The 15,730-nt window shown below is 55.5% G+C and overlaps 5 protein-coding genes across 5 annotated transcripts; 4 read left to right on the top strand and 1 right to left on the bottom strand.

The window, feature by feature from the left end:
- Nucleotides 1–3,076: 3,076 nt before the first annotated feature.
- On the bottom strand, nucleotides 3,077–5,185 carry N0V96_007284 (uncharacterized protein; the record flags this gene model as incomplete). Its single annotated transcript, XM_053191420.2, has 1 exon — nucleotides 3,077–5,185. One exon carries the CDS (start codon nucleotides 5,183–5,185, stop codon nucleotides 3,077–3,079), a length of 2,109 nt encoding a protein of 702 aa, XP_053050982.2.
- Nucleotides 5,186–6,463: 1,278 nt separating this feature from the next.
- On the top strand, nucleotides 6,464–7,967 carry N0V96_007283 (uncharacterized protein; the record flags this gene model as incomplete). Its single annotated transcript, XM_053191419.2, has 3 exons — nucleotides 6,464–6,742; nucleotides 6,827–7,638; nucleotides 7,721–7,967. 3 exons carry the CDS (start codon nucleotides 6,464–6,466, stop codon nucleotides 7,965–7,967), a joined length of 1,338 nt encoding a protein of 445 aa, XP_053050981.2.
- Nucleotides 7,968–8,161: 194 nt separating this feature from the next.
- Nucleotides 8,162–8,443, top strand: N0V96_007282 (uncharacterized protein; the record flags this gene model as incomplete). Its single annotated transcript, XM_053191418.2, has 1 exon — nucleotides 8,162–8,443. The coding sequence occupies one exon, from the start codon at nucleotides 8,162–8,164 to the stop codon at nucleotides 8,441–8,443; it is 282 nt and encodes a 93-aa protein (XP_053050980.2).
- A 139-nt stretch (nucleotides 8,444–8,582) lies between these two features.
- On the top strand, nucleotides 8,583–11,240 carry RTA3_2 (Envelope glycoprotein gp160; the record flags this gene model as incomplete). The annotated part of the gene is made up of 7 exons (XM_065757980.1): nucleotides 8,583–8,889; nucleotides 9,058–9,107; nucleotides 9,165–9,284; nucleotides 9,445–9,551; nucleotides 10,204–10,410; nucleotides 10,500–10,885; nucleotides 10,942–11,240. The coding sequence occupies 7 exons, from the start codon at nucleotides 8,583–8,585 to the stop codon at nucleotides 11,238–11,240; spliced, it is 1,476 nt and encodes a 491-aa protein (XP_065613503.1).
- A 2,262-nt stretch (nucleotides 11,241–13,502) lies between these two features.
- Nucleotides 13,503–15,434, top strand: N0V96_007280 (uncharacterized protein; the record flags this gene model as incomplete). Its single annotated transcript, XM_065757979.1, has 4 exons — nucleotides 13,503–13,508; nucleotides 13,816–15,083; nucleotides 15,134–15,194; nucleotides 15,249–15,434. The coding sequence occupies 4 exons, from the start codon at nucleotides 13,503–13,505 to the stop codon at nucleotides 15,432–15,434; spliced, it is 1,521 nt and encodes a 506-aa protein (XP_065613502.1).
- Nucleotides 15,435–15,730: the final 296 nt, after the last annotated feature.

Here is a 15,730-nt window from a genome sequence, read left to right as displayed (position 1 = left end):
CAATCCACTCTCGTTCAGTTTGATCACTGGATGATAATTCGCTGCCATAAATCACAAGGTTCCTCATCCATCTTGACACGAATATCTACACACAATGGGAGGCAACAAATCCCGCACCCATCCCATCGGTTTCCGACGCAGGTACCGACCTCAATCCGTCGGTCGCATTTTGCGGCTTGCTCATCCACACCGGCGCCCATCTTCATCAGCGCACATGCACGGGCCGCGCTAAGGCAGGGGCCTCCCAACGCCCATCCTGCCGTGCCTGTCAGGTACCGACTCCGCTTGATTGGCTCTCTTGCACTTTTCTCCACCCTTCTCCACCCCACACCCACAGAATAAACGAAATTGTTTGCTCGGGGTTCCTGAGCCGTTCGTCCAATCAAACCCTGCCAGGTGGGACGGAAAAAGAAGGCGTTTGTCCGGCCCGAGCTTCAACCACCAGTGAACCACCACAAGCAGCCCCCAAACTCCAACATCCCCATCGTCATCGCCAACAGGGGACCAACACATTCAATCCGTACCAGTCACACAAACACCACACTGGCACACATACACCACTACTAATGCTGTGATACGCGCTGTCTCCTGCTTTTTTCTCGCTTTCCCGCCCAAACAGCATCCATCCCCTCCCGTTACCTTCGAGAAGCACGCGAAGACTGCCATGTTCATGCGAGCCACACACACAAAGGCAGCTTATCGCCACAAGGGAATTAGCAAGAATGCACCGAAATAGCATTTTTCTAAAGCTGGAAAACAGCCACCATCGACCAGATACTACAGATAGCCTCACAAATGAAAAGACTGGCTGGCTAGAGGCTGGCGTGTGTGATGGCGAAGCTGGCCTGCCCATCGTCATCTCACCATTCGGCCCGGAACCTCGCAAGGGTTGATATAGGCACCGCTGACCTACTTACGGATACAGTAGAATGCCACTGTCATTCCCGTGATCATCACCAAACCACCCACTGGCACTGCCTCTCTTAAAGACCCCTAAAGAAGCAATCTTGTCTTTGAAAGAATGACACGACATGCTCTGTGCTCCTCCCTCGCGAGTCGCAAGGAGCTTTCAGCTTTCTCTGTCACTCAACGACCCTTCTTGATCTTCTCAAGCTACAGAAAGCAGTCAGTGCTCCGCATCCGCCCATCTGCCTCGAATACGAGACTTGTCAGGCCACGTTGCTGCGATGGCCTTTTTTGTCGTCCTGTCTGCCTGACAGAAGTCGGTGTGTTTGAATCCATCAAGCGGTCGAGGCCCCAAGAACTGAGAATTGCACACCGTTCGATTTCGTTGCTTTTTCGGTTGCATTTAGACTTCCCGCCGTGCGCCGGAGGAAAATTCAAACAAGATCTCCTGAGTGGTCTCAGGAGGGAAACAAGCAAAGAAAACACACAACAAATCCTAATCTTGAGGCTAATTTTAAGACATGCATCGAATGGCGCCGTCAAGCCACCAAAAAGCCTAAAGCCACAAGACCGCTTTTACCTGGGCCATCGAGGGTTCGACCAACACACCCGTGACACCGAAATTGGAGAGACCTTTTGAAACAAGCCGGTTCGTCCGCTCGTGCCATTAGGTTTGGTTCGCCTATTTCGTACCCGTCGCGCAGTGAGCACTCGCCATCACCCTCAACTTTGGTTCCCTCCCCCATGATCTGCTCGCCTCCACAGCATGCCACTGCCAAGCGCCTTTCGGTACCTGGCTACCTGGCAGATGCTGGCATTTTTCTCGCATTGTGGCCCATCTCTCCACACTGGAGATGACCTCCGCCCACCAGCCTTATCCATCGACATCCATGACATCCATGCGAGAACACGCGGAAACATGATGGCTAATCAGCGGGCAATCTAACGAAAAGACCCGGATGCGACTGTACGGGGGTCTCAATTACCGCAGCCTCTAGGTGTTCGCAGACAACCAACACGCCGACAACATCAACATTGCGAATGGAGTCGTCTCCGTCAGAACGAAGTTGGGGGCAGAAAACCGCGCAATCCTCTTTCCTGGGAATGAGGAACGTCGCATCCCTGACATTGACTCCCTATGCAGCACAGCAAACCGTCCATGCCTTACACAAAGAGCAGAGTCAGCATGTTATTCAACGTATCATGCAAAAATAACAAGAAAACCTGGCTTCGACGTCGTAGATCGGCACAGCGTCATTTTACTGCCTTTGTACGACATGCTCCCGCAATCGGTCGGATAACCCGAAAGGTAGATTATGGAATGTTTCAATTAATCCCAGTCAGACCTGCCTTCTTCCTTGTCTTGATCTGAGGGAGATCTCCTGCTGCGCATCCAGTTATTCGGACGCGGGAGAAGACAGAGACAGTACCGCGGCGGCGATCCGTACACCGGCCCTATGCAGCTCCGCGACAAACCTGTCTCTCGTCTCGCTTGTCTTCCCGTACGTTCCCCGTATCAGATCAGTGTAGCGTCGGGTATCGTTGATATTCAAAGGCCATTCATCAATGACCAAATTACTACACTCAATCATCATAGCGAGCGAGCCCAGAACAACATAGATCTCACCCGTTCATTTCGAAATGTTCAAGCGGACGCTTCGGAGACAGCCTCTTCCATCAGTCAGAGCTTAGCACACCCAGCCTAACGTCGAAATAGCAACTCTTTTTTCACTTTTGTCTATCCATATCTCCTCTTCGCGTATAGTCGCGTCGCGAGTTCCCGCGGTTCTAATCATTACAAAGCGATACCAATAGCCACCACTGATCGCTCTCCTTTCTAGCTTTCCCTCTTGTAGATTGCGGTTGGGCTCTAGTTGGTAGCCTCCCGGTTCAGTGTGCCAAACATGACAGCTAGAGCAAGCCACGCGATCGAAACCTTTGCACGTCCCTTGCTTCAAGACTTCGTCTACGCTCGTAGCTGGCACAGGTCTCCTGTGGCTTCACCGGTCTAGGCGCAGAGTCATAGAGGTCCCAGTCCCACCCCCACGCTGTGCGTCTCCCATCTCGTTTGGTACGTCGAGCTCAATTAAGTGCGTCGAGCTTTGTACCTTCACCTATCCACCACCAGCATCACGACCGGATCTCATCCTCAACCTTGATGAGGGTCGATCTACTGCGGAGGCGGCTGAGCACCCCATTGGTGCGGCGGCTGAGGGGGCTGCTGGCCTTGATATTGTCCTCCCTGCTGTTGCTGCTGGCCTTGTTGCTGCTGCTGCTGCTGCTGCATCTGCCCAAGCAACGCCGCAAAGAAGGCCGGGTTGATATAAGCACCCTGCTGCGCGCCCTGCCCAGGCTGGACCCCTTGCGCCGGCCAACCCGGCGGCGGCGGCGGGACGGCAGGGAAGCCCTGCTGTCCCGGCTGCGGCACGGGCATTCCGGGGAAGGGGAAGTTGAACGTCGCCGCCGTCGGCGCGGGCGCACCCTGCTGCGGCTGCTGGTTGTTGTAGTTCTGTTGAGGCGCCTGGAATCCGGTCGCACCGGCGCCGCCCCATTGTCCGCCCTGTTGCTGCTGATGCTGCTGCTGTTGATATTGATGTTGCTGGTCACCGCCACTCGAGTGGTGCCTCTGAGGCGCCGAGTATCCCTCCCTGTGATCCCCGCGGTTCCCATACCCGCCGCGTCCACGACCACGACCTCCTCCCCTGCCCCTATCACCACGTCCCCTAGAGTCTCCGCGGCCACCTCTACGCCCACCGAAGCGGCCGGGCTCAGGCTCCGTAGTGAAGCTCTGCTGCGCAGGCGGGGCCTGGCCGAACCCAGGCGGTCGCGCGAGGGGCTTGTACGGACCATCGTCCTCGTCGTCGTAGTTGAGTCCGCCATCCGTAGAAGGAGCGGCGCTGACTTCGTTCCGCAACGGATGCGGCTCGCGGTGGTTCCCTCCCCTGCTCCTCTTCTCACTCGGTCCACCACGTTCACCACCGCCGCCGTCCTTGCCGAACCTCGCCTCCTTCTTCTTCTGCTTGATCTGCCTCTTATGCTCCGCCTCCTTCTCGTCATCCGAGAACTCCATCTCGTCCTCGGCAATCTCCTCGTCGTGGATGTTACTCGCGTCCGATCCCTTCAGGTTCTTCAACGGCTGCGTGAACACGAATTTCGCGTGTGCGGGCGGGTAGTAGACTTTCACGCCGACAGCCAACCCGGCCTCGGCAATCTCCTCGACCGTGGAGAGCATGACGGTATACAGCGGCTGCAGCACTTTCCCAATCGTCTCCCACACCATGCCAAACACTTTCCGGTCCTCGGTGCAGAGCACCGACCCCGTGTCGAGGACCTGATACTCGCCCGGGGTGAAAGCCCTCACTACCATGATGTTCTCGACAATCTGCTCCACGAGCCCGAGCTCCTCAATCTTGTCGTCCGCGGAGAGGGTCACGTCGGGCTTGGCGGGGACCGTCACGTCGGCGACCTCGTTCTTGGTCCGCAGGTGTCCCGAGGCACCGGCCCCTGCGCCGCCGCCGTTCTTGCCGTCGCCTCCGCCTTCGTCGTCTGAGCCGCCTTCCATTTCCATAAGCATGCGCGCCGTCTCCTCTACGCCGAGGAGCTGGTAGCCGCCTGCGTCCGAGTCGTCGTCCGAGTCCGAGGAGGAGTCGCTGGAAGAGTCTGAGGAGGACTCGTAGGGCGAGGAGTCGGCTTCCCACTCGGGGTGGTCACCTTCGCCTTCGGCGGCGGGGTTTTCTTGGTCTTGGGCTGTGATGGAGGAGGTCGGGGCATCGATCATTTGGGGTCTTTCGAGCATTTGGGGGGCGTCAATCATCTCTTGCCCAGCGGGTGCAGGTGCGGTCATAGGTGCAGACGCAGACGCAGGCGCAGGGGCTTCTTGAGCTACTGCGGCGGGCGTCTCTTGGGGAACTTCGACTGGTTGGGCTGGGGGAGTGTGATCGAGACCGCTGATCATGGCCTCGAGGGCGTCTGTCAGGGAAGGGTGCTCAGCGGCATCGTCGACGTTCATGGCATCGGGGTCGGTGGCCTCCTGTGGTGCGGCGACGGGCTCTGCTGTTTGCGCAGGCGCAGGGGCGGGCTGCGACTCGGTCGTGTTCTCTCCCATACTGACGTCCTCATTTTGGTTTTGGATCTGCTCCGAGGTACCGTTGGCGGCGGCGATGATCTCGGGATCGACGCCCTCGAAGCTCGCGGCGGCAGCGAGAACGTCGGCGGGCACCGGCGGCAGGGTCTCGTTTGCTTTCGCGAACCCCAGGCCTGGGATCTGGAAGCCTGACATGATAAAATCTGTATTTGCGACCGGTTTTCTCGCTCGTATGTCGTCAATTGAAATCCAGCCGAGCAGTGTGAAAAAGTTCTCAAAAGACGAGTACAATGAAAAACCACAAAGTCTTGTTTGGAGTAGACTCGGGCGCAAGAGAAATGGAGAGTTGGGGAGGACCCGATAAGAAAATTTTAGTGGGGTCTCTGCTTTACGATAAAAATAAACTGGGTCTTCTTCGGTGAGTTGCCGCAAGTACCTACCTACTGACTTTTCTGACCTTCAGTGAATTCTTCTGCCCCGCCTTCACCGAGCTCACCGCACACTTCTCACTTACACGCTCACCAATACGTACTTTGTAATATAGTCGGTATATTAGGTCGCACTAATTCTTTCGTCTTCTGGAGTGAACCTTCTTCATGATCACGACACCGTCTTCCGCCAACACAGAATCTGCCACTCGGCCGCCCAAATCCACCACGCAACCATGGTCAGCTTCTTCACTGCTAAAAAGCGAGCTTGCGATGAGTGCCGTCAGAGGAAGGCATGTGCAACAGTGACTAGTGATTTTCACTTGCTTACCTTACTGACTGCAGCTGTCTCAACTGCAGATTCATTGTGACGCGGCCGTGCCCCAGTGCGACTGGTGCAGCCATCACCAGCTACAGTGCACCTATAACCGCGTCGTGCACCGGAGAAGACGCGCAGCCCCCACCACACTGTGAGTTACCATTGCGCCCATTGTGAGATGCTCATCCTCGCCCACGAAGCCGGAGGAGGGTGTTCGGTTCATCGAATGGCGATTCAGAGCTGTTGACTCGTCTTCTTGATAGTCGCGCAACAGAAACGACGAGAAGCAGCTCATCCTTGATCCCACCAAGCACCAGCAGAACCAGCAGCAACGATAAGGTCGACACTACCTGCATGACCAGACCTCCATCACGTACCGACACCTACATGACATCGCTCTTAGCCTCGCCTACTGTCACTATCTCGATCACCGGCCTTGAGGGCTCGTCGTCCTCCGTGCCACCGGCATGTGGATTAAGATTTGCCCGATACTATCTGGACGAGATTGCCTCGCCCAGCGGTGCACTTTTCTTCTCTGCCGACCACCACCACTGGATCCGCCGGTGTACAGGACAAGCTCACGTCTTCTCCAACCTGTTGGGGCTCGATCCAACGTCGTCATCATCATCATCCTCCTCCTCCTCCTGTGCGGGAGGCGACTACTACTCGGCTGATTGCAATCAGATCGAACTGCCGGCCCGACATGTCGTCGAAGACTATCTGCAAATGTTCCGGGCGGCTCCCTTTCGACTCGTGTTCCCCATCGTCGACGGTGTCTTGTTTCAAGAAACCGTCAGTCAGGCTTACGATCCGCACCACGCAGCCAACTCAGCAGCCCAGGCCTGTCTCTTCTCCTTCCTTGCCATCATTACCCATACCCAATGGAGCCCGCGCAACACGGCCGTCGTTATTGACAGCGAGGCATGTGTCTGGCAGGCCCAGCGCCTGATGCCCCTGGCCCAAGCGAGCCAGGATATTACGGGACTCCAAACTTGCCTTATGCAGGTGAGTTGCGGCTTCATCAGGGGAAGGAGAGGCTAGGCTGTGCTGTGCTTACCAATGTACATTTCGGCTTCTAACGCGAACCAGTGCATGTATCACCTCTTCTGCGGCAAGATTCAGATGGCCTCGATGGCCCTTGCTCTTACCTGTCGCCTGTTGTTCCCGTTGGGAGCCCACAGGCAGCCCACCGCAGGGAGCGATGCGCCCGAGCAGCAAAGCCGGACAAGAAGCCACGCGCGCAAGCTGTTCTGGCTCTGCTACACCTTTGACAAGATCGTGGCGCTTCGGACCAGCCAGCCTCCCTGCATCGATGATGAGCACTGCGACCTTGCGCTACCTCCGGGCTACGTAGAAGGGCTATACGTTGACCACAATGATACCATTGGTAGCAGGAGCGGCGCCCTCTGCTGTCTGCCGGGCGATTTGCGGCTGAGCATCATCAAGTCCAAGGCCTGCAGGCTGCTATACTCGGTCCGCCTACAGCAGTACAACCAGCAGCATCACCAGCCAACCCCCAAGGCTGGGCTGCTGCGCGAAGTGCGCGAGCTGGACAGTGAGCTAGAGCGGTGGCGCCTCTCCATCCCGGCCCGGTTCCGGCCCATGCTGCTCAGCCGGAGCTACGGCGGCAACAACAACGGCGCCTGGTGGCTTGACCCGGCTTTGGACGCCAGCCAGAGGATGCATGTTATGGTGCTGCACTTTGAGTACCAGCACCTTGTGGCCGCTCTGCACCGAGCCGCGAGCCCGTGGCTCACCTGGGGAAGCGAAGCAACCGTATCAACGGCGGCGACCTTGCCGTTGGGGTCCAGTCAGAGTCAGACCTTGTCTATCGAGGCCAGCCGGTCTTGTCTAACGTACTTTAGCGATGCTGCTCCTTCCCTGATGGGAGCTGCCTTTTGGTGAGCAAACCCCTCTTTCTACTTTGCTCTCTGCTCCTTCAATCCGATGGCCAGTTGCTGAGCAATGAGTATCTTTCGACAGGGTGCTACTCTTCTACCCCGTATCTGCCGTAGTCACTCTGTTTTTCAATCTGTTGCGGAATCCACTGGACGATCAGTCGGCAGACGACCTCAGACTCCTCGAGTCCATCCCGAACTTCGTGAGCGTGGATCGTGCCAGGAGCTCGATCCCACCCCATGTGCTTGACTTGAACACCTTTGATGATTTTGTGGCTGAGGTGATCCGATTGTCCAAGTGTGCTATGACTATGGCCGGCCACGTCAAGTAGAGTGCTTGATGGTTAGACATGTGTGTTTGTCAATAACACTAAACATCCTGAGGAGGTGGGAATGATCCGTATTTGTATGGGTCAACAATGAGTACTGGCTAGGCTGGATCTTAAGAATGAATGACACTAAGGCAGTATATAGTAGACAACAACCGAGAGAGACGAAATGCAAGCCGTCCACAACATCTCCTCACATGGCCCCACCATCAAAATCGGGTACCGCCCCGGGCGCACGGCAGGCAGCCGGACCGGCCGAGTGGATACACTCCACTTTTGGCCAGGCGGCCGACGACTACCGCGATACTAACATCAACGAGGCCGTCGACATCTATTCGTACTCTATGCCAGCGCGGCAGCGCGCCTTTGTAACGAACCGACTGATCCGCTACTTTGGCTGGGACAGGCCCTCGTATAGCGTCGACTCGGCCTGCGCCTCCAGCCCGTCGGCGATGCTGCTGGTCTGCTCGGCCCTCTAACCCGGCCATCAACGCGGGTCCGAGCCGGGGGTCTTTCCCGTCGCCCTCAGGACCCTGCCGCACCTTTCAGGACGCTGCTGACGGCTACTTCCGTAGCGAGGGCCTAGGCATCTTCGGGTGGTCCTGAAGCGCCTATCCGATGCCATCGCCGACCGAGGTACCGTACTTGCTGTCGTCAGGGGTGCGTTCCGCAGCTGCTCGTCCGGGCGTCGTCTCTATTACGCATCCCAGCACCGCCATGCAGCAGGACCTGTACCGCGATCTGCTGGCCCAGACTGGCATTGAGGCGGCCCAGCTTGGCTACGTCGAAATTGCATGGCACTGCCAGCAAGCTGACGACGCGACCAATATGTCTAGCGTTGCTGCAGGCTTTGGAAGCGCCCGCTCTCCTGGCTACTCATTTTACGTGGGCCCTGTCAAGGCCAACGTCGGCCACGCGCGAGGCCGTTGCGGACATGGCATCCCCTCATCAAGTCCACTATGATACTCAAACACCGCCTGATCCCCGGCCAGACCGTCCCTCCTTCAGGCCGGCCCGAGCTCATCCGCCACTTGCCCCCTATCCACGACTTTAGGTATCCACGTGTCAGAACAGAGCCATGTCTGCCGCGCAGCCAGAGTCGATGATGGACGCAAGATAAAGATCAACAACTCTGATATTGCGGTAAGTTCTCTTCCCTGCTCTATTTCAAACTACTCAGCTGACACGGAAGTGCTCAAGAGCGGCAACGTGAGCTTGTTGCTGGAGGAGGGCAGCAACTTGCAGCAGCAATACAAACACGGGGATGACGGCCGCAAGTATCGCGTCGCAGCAGTCTCGGCACACCCCCCCCCCCCCCAAGTCCTTTGCCATAAACCGGCAGAGGTGCCGGAGCATCTTCGAGCTCACCCGCAAACCTTGCTGGTCAACGTGGTTTATACAGCCACGGCCCACCGCATACACCATGCTTACCGGACTGCCTATGTGTCTGTCGGATTCCATCGACAATCTTGTACTTTAGCTGGCAGTAAACGACAACAACAACATCCCACTAGTCGCACGCAGTGGTGCTGGGGCTGATGAAGATAGTAGCGTCGTCTTTGTCTTCCCAGGCCAGGATATGAGGCGGTACCCAATACTGCTAACTTTCCCGTCAGAGGCCGATGGTGGGCGGGGTTCCTTTCCGGTTGCTACTAAACGGACCGCTTAGGTATGTGACGAACAATTTACTATGTGCGCGTACTTCTTGATAAGCATCGGGGTCATGAGAGCCATCGGGGATGTCCTCTTCCCGTTGTTGTACTTGCGTATGCAGGTTTGACGTGCCCAGCAGGGCTATGCACCGTCCGAAAGAGGAAATTTGCCGCTTAGTCATTGGTGCTAGCTTGGTTTTCCCTGCCCGTTGGTTGCTAGCTCAATCGTTTACATGGATAGTTGGAAACCATCGTCTATCAAGGACGACGAAAAGCTACAGTTCACAGTTTCTAGTCTACTACTACTACTATGGACAGGCAGAGATGGCTACTTATCAGGATCCTAACACTACGGGGTTGCCCAAACACCCTTTAAAGGCGGGCATCATTTACTTTTGCTACCAGCGAGTTGTCTTCATGTTTTGTACACATCTTCATCTATAAAGACCTGGAGGACCCCTTACTTCACCATCTCCTCTCACCTTATTCTTTACACTCTTTCCAGCCAGCCCGACGCGAGAAATACAGAGACTAGATATGGATACCAGCGACTGCACTTTGAACACTTGCCCGGTCAGCTTGTCTAGGATTGGGTTCCTGCCAAACCTGGGCGGCAACGCCTTCATGGTGACCTGGTTCGGAATTATCCTGGTAGCGCAGGTAGCCCTCGCGATCCGGTATAAGACCTGGAGCTACCTGGTTGGCCAGGCGTGCGGGCTGGTGCTCGAAGTGGTTGGCTATGTACAACGTATCAGGCTCCGCGATGACCCGTTCAACAACCAGACATTTATCGTGTAAGTGAATGCGGCCATCCCTTCCCGCCCATTTCCTTTTTTCGACTACACGGAGAGAGCTGACGTCTTCTCTTATTGCTCTGTTACAGATACATCGTGACCGTAACCATCGCTCCGGCCTTCCTATGCTACACCATCTACCTGTGTTTCGGGCGCATCGTACTCATCTACGGCCCCCACGTGTCGCTCATGCCCCACCGAACCTACACCATCATCTTCGTTACACTTGACATCATCTGTCTTATTCTTCAGGCTGGCGGCGCGGCATGGTCGCAGACCGATGGACTCAATCTCCAGGATCTCGACCGGGCGCTTGACTTGCTGCGGGCCGGTCTGGGACTGCAGTGTGCCAGTTTGGGTCTTTTCGTCCTGCTCTCGCTGGATATGGGAATCCGGGGGCTACGGAACCGGAGCACATGGGACACGCGGTATGCTCATGTCCGTCAACGCAGAGCTTTCACTTACTTCCTCGTGGGTGAGTTTAAGTGTCTTCATTCTTGGCCCGTTCCTGTTGTGCTGATACTCTTCAAGGATCCTTTGCGGCCGCCGTACTGATCCTTGCCCGGTCTGCCTTTCGCGTCGAGGAGCTGCGCAACGGCTTCAACGCTGCGGGTGACAATGCCGAGGTGCTCTTCATGGTGTTTGAGGGCGCCATGATCGGCCTGGCTGTGCTGCTGCAGACCATCTTCCACCCAGGCTACATTCTTGATGGCGAGTGGCGCGCCACCAGCTTCTTCACCAAGCAGCCTGGCGCCCAGCACAGCCAGAGACGTGCGGCCGAGGGAGAGTCTGGCTCTTTGCAGACTGCGCAGAAAAGTGGACAGGAGTAAATTCAGGTCCGTAGGGTGGACAACGCCCGCGAGGGAAAGTGCCTCCCTTTAACACGTTTAGCACCCAGACTGGAGTAGGGAATCGTCTGCCATTGCTACAATGGATTCGGCATCCATATGATGAAGTGAGGTTTCTCCGCGTTTTTCCGCACAGCGGGCGCACGCTATCTGGGTACCTGACAGTGGTTGTGATTTTGAGTCTGTTGCACGCTATTTGCTGTTTGCTTCCAAATGTTCCTTTACCTGGCGGGGACTAGAAACAGCAAAATGGTAAATGCTATTAGAAAAAAAAGGGGTTGGGGGAGGGAGGGAGGAGATGATGAAGAAAAACACATGAACACAAAACAACGTCCATTCCTCGCCTCTCTATCCTGTCTCTAGGTACGTGTCTGCGTGCCAGCCGTGTCAAGGAGTGGACTTTCAGATTAGCTAGATCGCGAATACTCCATGACAACCTCTTTAATATACTGTCTCGTTTTTCACAGCCCGCGGCCTATCCATCATGGAGATGTGGTCAGTATCCGCCATCAAGGTCTGAGGCCCCTGGCCAACCAACTTCTGCCGCCCGTTGGACCCAAATGTCGTTCTCTTGGCGTAGAACCAGGCCATCACCCCCGACCCCGCATACTCCATATTGTTGATATCGTTGTTGCCAAAGAATCAGCGCCTGGTCACCTCGTCCATGGCCGATGTCTTCTGGTTTGCCGTCGGTTGTTGCTGCAGCGAGCCAGCCGCGACTTCGCAGAGGCCCAGCTTAGCTCAGATTATGTAGGCCTTGCCAGGGCGCCTGGCTGGGTCCATGGGCTGCGGTTGGTAGATGACCAGGGCGGAGCACACGCTCAGGGAGGTGCGGCTTGAGGCGGAGGGGTATGGGCGCCATCTGAGCCTCGGCGCTAGTGCTATCATCATTTTCATTGCTACTGCTGCGATTTGATACCCGTCGGCATGCCTCTGACCTCGAGGAGCGCCATGAAGGGCCTGGACAGGTGTGGCAGAGGCTCAGGCACGCGTATGTCTATCATGATAAGGCTCTCGACGTCCTCGCCCGCCCGACTTGAGCAGCCGGCGGACCAGCCCGTCCAGCAGATATGGGCCTTGGGGTCGAATACGGTGCAGAGAAGCCAGGCACAGTTCGCTCACCTGTTCGATGTTGAAGGTGAAGGCCTCGGAACCATGCAGGAAGGACGACACGAGGGCGTAGATGACTGTAAAAAATCGTCCATCGGGTGTTTTGCAACATTTCGTCGGAGCTCTCGTATGGACAGAAATGGAAGTCACATGTGACTTATAGTGGTTTATACATCTTGGTGCCACTCAATTTGTTGCCAAGCTCCCCGGCTCCCCAGCTCTCCTCGATCCCGGTCTTGCTCGTATAACACTAACGCGAAGCGGGATAGCTTCGCTGATGTGGATATCCCCACGTGTGGCATCGCCGGCTTGTCTCGACTACACATTCACCAGCTTGATATCCTGGAAGTAGTTTTGGATCTGGAGATCGTACGACTTAGATGTCACGTTCTATGGAAATCTTTCGGTGCAAGCGATGATTCTCAGACCTACAACGTGGGCGTGGTGGTCGCTGGCCACCAATCATAGGGCGTAAGCAAGGGATTCCAATCATCAAAGTGGTTTACATCGCCGCAAGAGGAAATGAAACTGCTACAGACATCTCGTATCCGAGATTCATGAGACCCAATCGTGGCTATGATGGAAACACCCCTCTACAACATCAATGTGTTCTTGATTAGAGTAATCTTCCCCGACTAGCTCGCCCGGTGGGAGTATGGGGGAGGAATGGCTGCTGCCTAAGATTGACTACCTACGTCGAGGTTCTCCATCGGGAAACATCAAGACAAGCTTAATTATTATATGGGCGTGTTTGAGACATCGCATTCTTGTAGAGTCCAGCTGCAGGTTATTCTTAGACCCTGTGAAGTGACCCGCAGGTCGAGCACAGCCTACTTCTAATCTCCTTTTCTATGCAGGCCCGGATGCTGCTCAGAAACCCCTCACTCTCCAATTAGTGTAAGTGGCAGCAATGATTGACTTGGCTTCGGACTTGGTGATGCCAGATGCAAGATGACGACAGCAAAGGTGACGGGGACAAGCTTAGGGAGGTTCGGCGAAGACAGGTTTTGTCTCGGAAGGGGTGTTTGTCATATCACTCACTAGTGTGACATCCATACTCCCTGCTAAGAAATCCCCCAGCAATGGTTCAACCTTTTTGAGAATTCGTATATATATCAATCGGAGGCCCGTCCGATGCTCGTGTGTAGAAACAGTATCCAGACCAACCGAGAAGTGACTGGAGATTTCGCTCCTCCGCTCTTTTCACTCGTTGCACCAACACATTCGTTCATCTCCTCCTTCAGTTATAATGACATCTTGGAAACTGGCGGCGGCGTTTGCCCTCGTGGGGATCCGAGCCGTCGGAGCTCAAGACTGTACATTCGACTCGATCACGCCCTCCCAAGACCTCGTCTGGTGCCCCTGTGAAGGCCAATTCTTCTGCGCCAAGCTCGATGTAAGTCACATCTTGAACCACCGTCCCCTTCCGACTGACAAAATTACCCAGGTACCTCTCGACTACAAGAATCCAAGCCTCGGAAGAGCTTACGTTCCCTTGCTCAAGATCCCCGCCGCCGCCGAGTCCCCAGACGGCCCCTACCGAGGCGCAATCCTCATCAACCCAGGCGGACCAGGAGCATCCGGCATCGAGCTGGCGCGCTATAATGGCACCACGGTTCAAGCCGCAGCTGGTTCCAACTTTGACATCATAGGCTTCGATCCCCGTGGCGTCGGGCTCAGCGAGCCGCGGCCTAACTGCTCTGCAGGGATTGCGATTGGCAAGAATGGCACACTTTCCGGACGAGATGCCCCGCGGGTGGTTGATGGGTACTACCAGCAGTTCATCGATTTCGGCAAGGAGCTGGGTGAAAAGTGTCAAGCTCAGACTGGTGCTGATACCGAAGCTGGCCCGCATATGACGACTGCTGTTACCGCTCGCGATATGCTTAGCATTGTCGAGGCCTTTTCTGCTTCTCCTGATGGCAACCGTACGGTGCTGGACTCAAGTAAGCTGAACTACTATGGCGTGAGCTATGGCACCATGCTCGGTCAGACGTTCGCGTCGATGTTCCCTGATAGAGTTGGCCATGTGGCTATCGATGGGCTAGTGGATCCGATCAGCTACCAGACGAACTTCACTTCGAGCTCCATCAACCACGTTGACGGCGTTTTGGGAGCGTTCTTCGTATACTGTCACGCCGCAGGCCCGGATCTCTGCTCTCTATACACGGGGAACACTCCGAAGGACATCTTTAGCCGATGGAATGCTTCGTTTACACAGCTTGATGCTCAGAAGGCCGAGGCCGAGGGCTGGGCGAACGCTACTGACATTGGTTTGGCACTTGTGACCTTCAAAGTCAGCGTCCTTGCTGCGGTGGTGCAACCGCTGGCCGAGTTCAGCAGGATATCGGACGTCTTTGTGGCATTAGAGAAGGCCATCTCTTCCGGCACAATCGCGGCGTGGACGGAGCAGACGAACGCGATTTACGGTGATCCCAACATGGGGGGATACGTGAACCCTGAACAGACTCTCGGCATCTTGTGTTCTGATCAGAGCAATGTTTGGTATGGTAAGTCACTCGCGGATATCAAGCCTCTTTTGGACGGCTTGAAGGATACCAGTATTGTGGGAGAAGTCTGGGCTAGAACCATGCTCGCATGTCTCGATTGGCCCATCAGATCCAACGATGTTTTCAAGGGTCCGTATGGAGGTAACACCTCGTACCCGATGCTCTTTGTCAGTAACACGTACGATCCTACGACGCCCATTGAGAAGTAAGTTGATCTCGCCTACGGTTACAAACCTTACTGACGAGAGCTTTCAGCGCCGTCTCGAACGCGCCCAAGTATGCCAACGCTAGAAGAATCGTCACTGATGGCATGGGCGTAAGTTCAATCTCAACGTCTCACTTGAAGGTGCAATGCGCTAACGTTTTGTAGCACACCACCGTCGCCACGAACAACATGTGTGCGTTTGCCGCCATTCGATCTTACTTCCAAGACACCATGTGTGCCAAGGAGCACTACTGCCCCTTGGAACTGGGCCCATTCAACGTTCAGCTGAACGGAACGATCGAGGAGAACCTTGAAGCTGCTGGACTGTCTAATCTGCACAGTCTTTACTGATGCGCCTGTATACTTGTATCATCTATCCAGGTTCTGTTTCTTGGGTAAATTGAACATGACTTCGTGTCCGTATAACGATGAGCGAACTTGTCTTCACCCGAGTTCCATCGGCTTCACTACAGTTATCCGTACAGATAGTAAATAACATGTAAAATTCCCCGATAGAGGCTGACTTCAGAAAAACACCACACACTGGACCCCGCTTCCTCGACCGTTTGAGTGAACAGGGCCGTTGCCTCACAAGCGACCGGTTACATCTTCTTAAAATGCTGTGTTTTGTGGAAGTTCGGTGTTAC

The sequence above is a fragment of the Colletotrichum fioriniae genome (assembly GCF_027942845.1).
Source record: "Colletotrichum fioriniae strain IMI 355084 chromosome Unknown scaffold_8, whole genome shotgun sequence".
Lineage (NCBI taxonomy): Eukaryota > Fungi > Ascomycota > Sordariomycetes > Glomerellales > Glomerellaceae > Colletotrichum > Colletotrichum fioriniae.
The sequence above is the reverse complement of the archived record's forward strand: the minus strand, read 5'-3'. Positions and strand labels throughout refer to the sequence as shown.